This window comes from Capricornis sumatraensis, chromosome 13 (assembly GCF_032405125.1).
Source record: "Capricornis sumatraensis isolate serow.1 chromosome 13, serow.2, whole genome shotgun sequence".
NCBI classification, from domain to species: Eukaryota; Metazoa; Chordata; class Mammalia; order Artiodactyla; family Bovidae; genus Capricornis; species Capricornis sumatraensis.
Window position 1 is genome coordinate 60,790,514 of NC_091081.1, and position 12,354 is coordinate 60,802,867.

At 39.6% G+C, this 12,354-nt stretch overlaps 1 protein-coding gene across 1 annotated transcript in view; it reads right to left on the minus strand.

Annotated features, from left to right (window-relative positions):
• Positions 1-12,354, minus strand: part of AHI1 (Abelson helper integration site 1) — a 232,452-nt gene that overhangs the window by 9,858 nt on the left and 210,240 nt on the right. Inside the window, exon 24 of the mRNA XM_068984959.1 lies at positions 7,885-8,169. Coding sequence (XP_068841060.1) covers positions 7,885-8,169 — 285 coding nt within the window. The remainder of the gene's footprint in view (positions 1-7,884; positions 8,170-12,354) is intronic.

Here is a 12,354-nt window from a genome sequence, read left to right on the forward strand (position 1 = left end):
GACTCTTGATGTTTTTATTTTCTCTTATGTGACTGGGATGGCGCCTTTTCTGTTTTCTTGAAGAATATGTTACTGTACATGTATAAGTTTGATTCCATAGAATTGATTTCTTAGAAAAAAGTAAGAATTATAGTACAGAGTAAGGATCTTGCAAAACATTTATGGGATAAAGACATTATCAGGGCTCTTTTTTTTCTTAATTTTACTCAAAGATGGTATTTCACTTTATGTAGGTCACTGCTGCATGAAAGACGCAGGAGATGTTTCCAGTCCCAGAGTGTGGCTGTAGGTGCATCAGGGTGCTTTCCTTAATCTTGTGTGGGTGCAGACAGACTCTAGGTGTGACTGCCTCACTTTACCCAGTACCTGAGGTGGGTGGGGCACTTCAAGACCTCCCAGTGGAGTCTGCAAACTTCCATGGACAGTGAGCATTTACTGACCGTGTGCATTTGGACAAGTTACTTAACCTTCAAAGCCCTGGTTTCCTTATCTGCAGCATGGAAGATTTATCTTCCTCCTAGGTTTAAAGTGAAGAGTAAATGAGGTCATGTACATGAAGTGCAGATCTGGGAACTCTCTTCTTTAGTTAAGTTCAACGAGGTAGAAATCAGTAAATACAAGCTTTAAAAAGTTGGACTGGTGAAAAATGTTCCCATAATTAAAACAGATATGGACCTCAGGTGGAAATCATTGAAATTATGTGTAAGGTCATGACTTTTTATTATAGTTTCTAGAACGTTCTAACCCTCTGAATAGTATTTGTCATTTAAATATATGACTAAGATAACACGTCATATATAGTTACAAAATGTTAAATTATTTCCCAGATAGTCTTGCTGAACTTCCTAAAGAGAAAAATATCTTTCTTTGATAAAACATTTCTATAACAGAAATAAAATTAAGGTCAAGTATTCATTTTTTGGGGAAAGAAACCTTACACAATGTTTCAAAAGTATGAAGTGTTTGCCATTTAAAAACACTAATTTAATATTTAAAAGATGCATTTTAAACATGAATTGCATTCATATGTATAAAATATTTTATGTTTTAAATCTTTATAAAACTTGCTTTTTATTCTAGCTTTATAAATCCTATTCATTGTATAATTTTGGTACTGAAGAAACTTGAATCTTCAACATATAGTGGAATGAATAATTGGGAAATAAATTTAAAGAATGACATTATTTATATCTAGAAAAGATAGTGTCAAATTGTTACTTGTTTGGAGAAAAGAGACTATAAAATGGGATAAAATTTAGTCATTTTAGAATAAAAATAAAACAAAACTAATTTATAAGACTCTTGAGAGTCCCTTGGACTGCAAGGAGATCCAACCAGTCTATCTAAAGGAGATCGGCCCTGGGTGTTCTTTGGAAGGAATGATGCTAAAACTGAAACTCCAGTACTTTGGCCATCTCATACGAAGAGTTGACTCATTGGAAAAGACTCTGATGCTGGGAGGGATTGGGGGCAGGAGGAGAAGGGGACGACTGGATGGCATCACTGACTGGATGGACGTGAGTCTGAGTGAACTCCGGGAGATGGTGATGGACAGGGAGGCCTGGCGTGCTGAGATTCATGGGGTCACAAAGAGTCGGACTCGACTGAGCGACTGAACTGAACTGAACTGAAATATGTAGCATTATGAATCTTCAGGTGGATTCTTTTTAATCACTGTTCCTTATTTGGGTTGTGCTGGGTTCTCACTGCTGTGTGGGCTCTCCTTGGCTGTGGTGAGCAGGGGCTAGTCTCTAGCTGCAGTGTGAAAGCTTTTCACTGCGGTGGCTTCTCTTGTTGCACAGCACGGGCTCTGAAGCATGTGGGCTTCAGCAGTCGTGGCTCCCAGGCCCTGGAGAGCAGGCTCAATGGTTGTGGTGTATGGGCTTAGCTGCTCTGTGGCAACTGGGAATCTTCCCAGCTCAGGGATCACACCCACGTCTCCAGCATTGGCAGGTAGATTTCTTACCACGGAGCCACCAGGGAAGCCCTTCAAATGGATTCCTATGTCTGATTTCTCTGCTTAATTATAATCTGGACTTATTACTTGGAGGGCACTTTTATTATCTCCCCCACCCTACTCTGTCTCACGTTAGCAAGGGTGGTGAAGACTTTTTGTTATGTCTTCATGGATAACCCAAGTCTTGTCTTGTCAACAGGACAGAAAAGAAAAGAAATGGGCTTTGAGCAGAAACAACTTTTTCTGGTGTTTGTCATAATTGTTAGTTTGTCTTTAGACATTGCAATATAAAAATAATTCTTTAGTTTTCATATGAACGTGGGGATCTCAGCAAATGTTAGGTCCTCTGACATATTATTTTATTATCATCTTGATTTAGAATCTTTTTGCAACTTGTTGAAATTCTTTGCAATTTGGTTAAAGCCCAAATCAGAGAACCAACACGATCTCAAAACTATGAGCTAAAATTCCAGAGAGACACATGTTTTTATTTTTTAATTATCAAGTACATTCATAAGACAGAAAAAACCGGCCGGTGCAAGGGTGACTTAGGCTGCCTGGGTCCAGCTGTACCTGAAGCAGAGACACATGCATCCAGAACAGGGGAGCTTGGTGCTATCAGAACACACTTCTGTGCTTATCGCCAAGGGCCCGAGTAGTTATCATTGCCACTCATCACTTCACCAGTGAACCCCCTGCCCCAAGTTCTGTACAGTGGGGGCACATTTACTAATTTTCATACTTTTACAACACGTGCAGGGGAAGAGTCAAATATATTTTTACTAGAAGATTCTTCACATTGGGTATACATCTGGGCCAAATTTACACCTCAGTGCCCAACACTGTTTTTCTCACTTCTTATTTTAATGGAATCAGTTGTCTAATTTGGTAAATAAGTTTTCTAATTTTATATTAGTCTTGACCTTCTTGAGGTTAAATATTTATTGACAGACTTACAGACACAGAGTTGAAAAAGAAGAGCCAAGTAAAACACAAAGAGATGAAATTTCCTATTTTATAACCTCACACTTCAAAATACATAGTCAAATATGACACTGTTACTCTGGAACTAAAGGAATAAATAATCCAATGTAAAAATTTAAAAACAAGTGTTAAGACTAAAATAAATATTAAAACAATTTAAGTCTACAAATCACTCACATGCTTCAACATGAAATGCCTTTTTTTAAAAAGTAAAAAAATATTTGGAAAACTGTTGCCAGTCTAGACAAAAGTCATTTTTAGTTTATGTGTATCAAGTTAATACATATGATTCATTCAAAACAAACACGTTACCTTTTAATGCCTTTCTTATTTGGAACATTTTGAATATACAAAATCCTGAAGCTGCTTATCTTTATTTTAAATAAAGTTAAGTTTCAATAGCATATATTTCAATTCTGAGCATAACATCACACATATAACCACATTACAGATATAATAATATTAAATGATTACTTAACAAACATTCTAGCAATACCAACACTTTTTCTTCATATTTGCTGAGTAGCAATTATAGTTTTTCTTTATTGATTTTCCAACAATGGTAATGTAATTTTGATGCAATTACTAATAAACACAAGTGCCATTATTTTGATCAACAACAAACACGATGGTTTACAACAAGCTCAAAAGGCCACATTTACCTTTCCACCCATACCTTGCTTCTGATTTTTCTAGATTCTTTCATAAGGATAAAACGTAGTAGAGCCTTTCTTCCTTGCCATCTGAGATTTCTGAACTCTGAAGAGAAATTCCATCTGGTTTAATTTGTCACTTCCTTTCTATATGTTTGGTTCTTTTCCTCTTCATTCTTCAACTCTTTACTAGGAGAAAATGACACACAATGGACTACATGAACTTAATGTCTTCTGATCACAATAATCTTGGCGTGCCCAGGCAATAGCACAGGTAATAAAACAGTGTGCAAGACACACATGTGCACACACAACCAGAGGACCAAAATACTGATTTGTCTTCTTGAATTAAAGTCTAGCTTGCCTCTTGAACAAACTGTGAGTCTTTCAGTATCATCAGCAGTTGCTTACGGCCTGCTCCAGCACCGATCAGTTAATTTCAGCAAGAAAGAAATACATTTCTCAAATATATACAATAAGCATTCCAAACCCTGGGTAACTTCCAAAATTTAGTGCAGGCAATCAGAGTTTATGAAATTCTTCATTCACTGGAAAAAAAAACTGTCATGGATCCTGCTTCAGGGTTAGTGACTGGAAAGCACATAGGCCATTTTATTCAACAGCACTCTTTCATTCAGTTCATGACTATGTCTACTTTTAGAAGTGGGTTAACTATTATAGTTTTTCCAATAAATCCCCAAAATGGCATGCATAATTTTTGATTGAGCAAGATAGTGATGGTTAACTATATATCTAGATGCAGCTTTGAACTAAAACAAATTATACTATTAATAAAAATCCAGAACCAACAGGCAGATGAAACAAGAAGTTGCTTCTTTAGAGGCCATGTGGTAAGTATACCACGATTACAGGGTGATAAACGAGGGACTGAACCTGAAATTTTTTAATGCAATTGTTCATGTATCAGTAATGAGTATCTGGACTTACACAAAATTGTTTTGTCTTCCCTCTAAGCAGAAATGGCTTAACAGTTGCTCTCAGGAGACAAACTTCAGTCTAAGGATGATGGCCAACTGCTTAGGTGTGGTCAATTCCATTGATCACTCCTGAGAAAAGCAGAGGCTAGAGCATTATGTTGGAAAAAAGGATGTGCTAATAACCATTGCTGAACCCTAACCAGAAGGATTAGGGAACATCTGTGCCTTTAAGGTCAGGCCCAATCTTTTATTTGTATTTTTTTAAATTTATTTTATTGAAACATAGTTGATTTACTATGTTGTGTTAATTTCTGCTATACAGTAAAGTGATTCAGTTATACACACACACACACACACACACACACATATATATATATACATATATTCTTTTTCATATTCTTTTCCATTACAGTTTATGGCCCAATCTTAAATAAATGGCTGTACTACCCTTTCATATGAAAAACATTTACACGAGGGGAAAAACCCTCTGTCAGTCCTTGTTTCCTGATTTTAAATTTGCTAAATTAGCACTATGTATGGAAGCCCTGAAATCTTTCCAGTGAAGATGCTCACAAATGCAACTGAGGTGGAGTTTCAAATGGTGCAGGTATGGTGTGCCAAGGTACAATCTCACCAGGGGCGAGAAAGGGTATCATTCCGTCCTGGTGGGTATACAGGTACAGTGTGTAAGGCTTGCCTCAGATTAGGGTCTGATAGCAAGGGCTGAGGCTCAAATGGAGGCTGAGCACAAGTCACCCAGAGACCCTATAAACATCTGTAAGGAACAGTGAGAGAGGTAAAGGATCTCAGAGGGGTAAAGAGGCAAAACCGAGTGAGAGGAGGAGTTTATGATACCGGCAGGACAAAAACGAGGAAGAAAAACAGAAAAGGGAAGTGGAGAGGAGAACAGCTGGAAATGAGAGAGCTGGATGCTGCGTACGATGGGACAAGACTGCATGGTGAGAAATCATAAATAGAGGAGCCAGGAAGACCCTCAGGAGATGGAACCTGAGGAGAAACTGAACTAGAATAAGCTAAAGTAGGCAGTGAAGACAGCACACTTATGTGAAATGACTCAGATTAAGAAGAGGAAGGAACACTGAACACAGAATGTCAAAGACTGTCTACGAAAGGGAGCAAGGGGACAGAATAAAAGGGAAGGGGAGGAGAGAGTCAGGTGCACACCCTGGACAAATAACAGGGCACCAGCAAGGGGGCCTCAGCACGAGGCTGGCTGCTGACGGCACAGGGACTGAGCGCCTGGGAGACGGCGGAGGCCTGCTGCCAAGGGGGTAGATGCCATCTCACCAAGAGACCGGAATGAATGCGAACCCGGGCTTTCTTTGCGCATCTCCTCATTAAGGAACCCCATAACGTAACAGAGACAGAGCAACAAAGTGAGGGCCTTTTAAAGGCAAATCATATGAAAAGAGAAAGGAAGATTTCGTAGCAAGGTTTTAAAAATGAATAGGAAACCAGGTCGCTCTTTGTGTGTATGTTATGAAAAATAAGATTCATAAAAATACTGCACCCTATTCCACAAGAAATTCAATCCAGTGAGTATCCCCCAAAGGTTTGTTGTGTGGCTAGACATCAGGAGAATTACCCGGGGGAGAAAATGTGAGCATATTATAGCCCCTGCCTTGAAGTATTGGGTTAAACCCAAATAGACTTTTTGGCCAACCAAATATTACCATTTAATCAGAGTTAAAAGGCAAAGCATTGTGTAACAGAAATAACTTGAACTCAGAGCCAGAAGATCGAGTCCTAGTTCAGGCACTTTTAAACTCTGGATCTGAGACCTTAATTTCTTTACATGTAGAAAGAAAGGGCTGTATTAGAAAATTTCTGAAATTATTTTTGTTTTTAAAAGAAATGATCAAGTAGTATATATAACAAAATATGCTGAGTAGAAAATTCAGAAAATACACACAGTAAAATGAAGGATAAAAAATCACTACAGTTCCATCATTTAGAGATAACCACCCACATTTGTTGATGTATATTGTCCCATATTTTATGTATATTATATAAAAATTATTTTATAATCATTTTTAACTTTCAAATTTATCATCTTTCATTTTTAACTTACAAATTTATCATCAATCTTTCCATGTCTATGAAAATACTTCTATAATATTTTTACTATTGTAATAGTCACATGGTATTCTATTTCATAATCAATCCTTTATTCATAGAAATTGATTTTTTCCCTTACATTTTGAAAACTTGAAGGAGTAGCCTTTTAATTAAATCTCTACATATATACTTAAATACTTTCCTACAGTAAATTCCTAGAGGTAGAAGTGTCAGGTCAAAATATATGAACAATTTGAAAACTTAAGAAAAAGCTATACCCCACAAAGGATTATTTTAATACTATTACCGGCAGTATATGAGAAAACCCACTTCCCCACACTCTCATCAACACAAGGCTGTGTAAGTCTGAAGCCTGCTGCCATTTCATGAAGGGAAAATACCATCTCATTTACTGATTTAATTTCTATTACTTTGATCACTGGAATTGGACATATTTCAGATTTTCACTGATATATATAGGGTCACAAAGAGTCGGACACGACTGAGTGACTTCACAATCAGTATCCCTTTAAGAATGTTCTATGTATCCTATGGGTCAGTTCTCGTATTGATAATCTTTTCCCTGTTGATTTTTCAAGCTTTACATGCTGAGGATATTAACCCTTTGTCATACATTTTGTGAAATTCTTCCTGATCCCAGGTCACTGGTTGTTTACAGCTTCTGCTTATGCATTTTTTTCTTCTTGACATAGAGGATTTTAAAGGTTCTGTTATTTAGATCTAAAAACCTGTTTCAAAATATGTTTTCTAATTCTGATATCAATAGTAAAAGTCATTCCTTAACACTCATGATCCTACAGTTATTGATTTATAAGCTTTCTGTATGATGAGAAAAGTAATGTGACAGAGCTTAACATTACACTTTTAGTAGCCAAACTTCTCTTCTACTAATAGAGAAAACAGAGGTCACCTTCTTTAGAAAGTCCTTTCCTGTCCTTCTTCATCTCTCACCAGAAAACATCATTGTGTCCCACTCACCTCTCTCAGTGGAAAAAGTAGTCCTGCCTTCTTGTCTCAAATTCTCCTCTTTAGTTATTCCCCTTATCCTATATATGTTGACCGGCTCTTCTCAAGGGACTCTTGGCTCTGGGTTTATAAATATTCTTGTAATTCCCTCTGATATAAAGATTTTCTCTATATCCTGTGATTTCTACTACCTACTGTTCAGCCTTTTCTTTCAAGTCCACCATTTGGGAGAAGTGGCCTCTTCTGTCAGGTCTTCTCCCCGTGGGCTGGAGACAATCTGTCTCACGTTCCAGGATTCTCATTCAAAACCTGCCTCTCCCAGGCCACAGCCTCTTGGCCGCCAAACCCACAGGCATTTCTCAGCCCCTGTTTGCTTCTGCTCTCTTTGATATGTGGCCTTGTTGACTGTGCCTTTCCTAAACCTTCCTGTGGACTCTGTGACGTGACTCTCTCCTGGTTTCCTCTCACCTCGATGAGGGTGACTTTCCGGCTGGTTTGCTCCGTCCCCTTCCCCTGTGTGTCCATGACAGGTCCTCGGTCCTCCTGGCTCTGTTCTCTGCCCGCTTCAGAACTGCAGGAGGGGAAGAGTGGAGATAAGGAGCGAGTGAGAAAGCTGCTGCAACAGCTCAAACGGGGCGCTGATTCAGCGAAGTGGCAGTGGGAATAAAAAGGGGAGATAAATGGGAGGGTCTGAGAGAAAAATACTCAGCAGACCGCTTGAGTGGTTATATGTGTGTCTGGGAAGCGGGGAGTTGCTGAAAATAATGTAGAGATTACAAACCTTAGCTGGTTGCGCTCCTTTTTCTACTGTATGAAGGGACAAGAATAAAATAAAACCTACTTATCTCAGAAAAATATTAGCTGCCTTGGAAAAGCCAGAAAATTTATCAAATTGTGTGTGTGTGTATGTGTGTGTAAAAGTTCAGGAGATCCCTTAGTGACAAAGAAGGGATGAAGAAGTTTACATAAAGAAAACAGTGATATCCCAACCTGTATTTCAAATGGAGTGCAGTGTTTCAAATGGTTTTGTAGTAACAGTAACATAGAAGAGGAATATTTTATGGATGCATATATAGTAATGCAAATTATGTTAGAGAAAAGAAAATACAGAAATCATGGAAAAAGGGAAATTCAAAGAATGGAAGGCAGTGTCTCCTCTCTAGGATGTCCAGGAATGGTGGTAGACATCATGAAAGAAAGTGAAGGTAAAAGTCACTCAGTTGTGTCTGACTCTTTGCAACCCCATGGGATGTAGTCCATGGAATTCTCCAGGCCAGAATACCAGAGTGGGTAGCCTTTCCCTTCTCCAGGGGATATTCCCAACCCAGGGATTGAACCCAGGTCTCCCGCATTGCAGGCAGATTCTTTACCAGCTGTACCACAAGGGAACCCCAAGAATACTGGAGTGGGTAGCCTATCCCTTCTCCAGCAGATCTTCCCAACCCAGGGATCAAACCAGAAGCATTGCAGGCAAATTCTTTACCAACTGAGCTATCAGGGAAGACATCATGACAGAGCTCAAAAATGGTACGAGAATTTAAAAATGAGGCAATAAAGAGGACAGAACAGTGACTGCTGTGGACTGAATTGTGTCTTTCACAGGGTGAAGCCCCCAAAGTTAATACATCTTACAAAGGAGGTCGGGCCTCTAAAGAAGTAATTGAAGTTATATGAGGTCATAAGGGTGAGGCCCTAAGCCACAGGATGGTGTCCTTATAAAAAGAGGAAGAGACACCAGAGAGCTCTTTCTCTCCACACACACACACACACACACACGCACACACACACACAGAGGAAAGGCCATGTGAGGACACGGCAAGGAGGTGGCCGCCTGCAAGCCAGGAAGAGAGGACTCACCAGCACTCAGCCCTGTTGGATCTTGAATTCCCAGCCTTCAGAACTATGAGAAAATACACTTACATTGTTTAAGCCACCAAGTCTCTGGTATTGTTACAGCAGCTAGAGAAATCTATAGGGAGACGTGTAAGTAAAGGGCTTCTCAGCAAGCACAGTGGTAAAGAATCCACCTGCCAATGCAGGAGGATGTGGGTTTGATCCCTGGGTCAGGAAGACCCCTTGGAGGAGGGCATAGTGACCACTCCAGTACTCTTGCCTGGAAAATTCTATGGACAGATGAACCTGGTGGGCTATGATCCTTGGGGTCACAAAGAGTCAGACATGACTGAGCACACACATATGTAAATGAAGTCAAGTCAGAAGACTGAGAAGGAAAAGATGAGAAGTCACAAAGATAAAAGAACAAATAGGGCACATTTAGAAAGTAGGAGAAGGAAATGGCAACCCACTCCACTATTTTTGCCTGGGAAATCCCGCCTGGAAAATCCCATGGATGGAGGAGCCTGGTAGGGTGCAGTCCATGGGGTCGCTAAGAGACTGAGCGACTTCACTTTTACTTTTCACTTTCATGCATTGGAAAAGGAAATGGCAACCCACTCCAGTATTCTTGCCAGGAGAATCCCAGGGACAGAGGAGCCTAGCGGGCTGCCGTCTATGGGGTCGCACAGAGTCGGACACGACTGAAGCGACTTAGCAGCAGAAAGTAGGAAAATGAGGAGACAGAAAGGAAAGGTGGAGCTCTGACCCAAAAAGCACTGATAGCTTACTATCTTCAGGGAACCTATACTCTAGCGTCACAGAAAAAACTCAAATGTCTGTGATGCCAGGGTGATAAGGAGAATGAGGGAAGCAGCCCAGGAATGACACAACAGGACTCGGTAAACTGAGAGCGGATGACTCATCTCAGGGAGGCAACCACTATCCCAGTACCAGGGGAGGGAAGCCCGGGAAGAAGTGGAGCTGTGGTCCAGAGATTCAAAAGAAATATGACACAGTGGACCTGGACTGTATCTTGCTAGCAGTTGTTTTTCTGTCTTTTAAATATTATTTTAAAAATTGTTTAAAACACTTTTTTTTTAACATTGTTGCTCTGCACATTTCCCTACCCCACTTTGTTCCAGTCATAGGGTACCCTGCTGGCTTCCCGGTATTCCAGGCACCTCCATGCAATTGTGCCTTAGCTCCTGCCCCTCTTCTGATTTCTAGGTCCTTTTCTTTTTTGTTCACCTTGTCTTTACGTGGTTTTTAAGACTTAAATGCTCTTACATCTTTGGCTTTTCCTAACCACTGCAGAAAAATCAGACTGAGTGATCCTTTCCACCTTTTTTTCCCTTATAATGTACATACAATCTAACAGAAAGCTGCCCTGAAAAATACAACATTTGGACTTCTGCTTGCCTCCAAGATGGAGTAACATGGACCAGGTAAACTGCTCACCTAAAACAACCACAAATATTGGATAAAACATATGAAACCATTTTCAAGACATTGAACCACAGGCAACAAAAGAAAGTGATAACAAAGAAATGGAAAATAAATGAGATCAGCCCTGTGATCGCCTAGCTTACTGCCTTGAGAGTTTCCAGGCTGCAGCACAGGATGATGAAAATGGTGTGGAACGTGGTGGACTCCCTGAATGAGGGCTCGGAGTCTGAGGGGATCAGGAAGGCTATAGCTCACAGACTGCCACAGAGGAGAGAGTAGGAGAACGTGAAGACTTGCAAGCGTCAGGGTCCCATACGAATATTCAGCAGAGTACAGGTGAACGTATACATCTGAGGACATGTCCTGAGGCCAGGGACAGTACCTACTTCCATCAGCCAGGATGGAAAATCTCACAACTCAGAAAGCATTAGGGAGAATATCTAAAAGGGATTTTTATCAGTGGTGAGGAATAAACAGTCTAAAACTAAACACTGTTCAAGTCCCACCTAACAAATCTAGCTGCAAAGAAGCACAACTTAAACTCAAAATTATCAGAAATAGAGATCAGAGTGGAAATCAGTGAAACAGAAAATAGATAAACAATAAAGAGAAATCCATGGAAAAACGCTTGTTATTTTCAAAAAAATTCATAAATCATTTGCCAGGCCGACTGGGGAAACCACAGTAAAGAAATAAATTATCAACACCAGGAATTAAAGAGGCAACATTATTACAGATTCTATTCATATTAAAAAGATAATAAGGGGATATTATGAATACTTTATGTCAATAAATTCAATCACTTGCATGAAATGGAGAAGTTCTGTGAAAGACACAGATTATCATTGCCTATATAAGAAGAAAGGAAAAGGCAGAGGAACCAGAGATCAAATTGCCAACATTCGTTGGATTACAGAGAAAGCAAGGGAATTTCAGAAAAACATCTACTTTTACTTCATTGACTACACTAAAGCCTCTGACTGTGTGGATCACAACAAATTTTGGAAAATCTTAAAGAGATGGGAATACTAGACCACCTTGTCTCCTGAGAAATCTGTATGTAGGTCAAGAAGCAACAGTTAAAACTGAACATGGAACAACAGACTGGTTCAAAATTGGGAAAGGAGTACGTCAAGGCTGTATATTGTCACCCTGCTTATTTAATTTGTATGCAGAGTACATCATGTGAATTTCCAGGCTGGATGAATCACAAACTGGAATCAAGATTGCTGGGAGAAGATATGCAGATGGTATCACTCTAATGGCAGAAAGTGAAGAGGAACTTAAGAGTCTCTTGATAAGGGTGAAAGAGGAGAGTGAAAAAACTGGCTTAAAACTCAACATGCAAAAAACTAAGATCATGGCATCCAGTCCCATCACTTCATGGCAAATAGAAAGGGAAAAAGTGGAAGCAGTGACAGATTTTATCTTCTTGGGCTCCAAAATCACTGTGGATGATGACTGCAGTCATGCA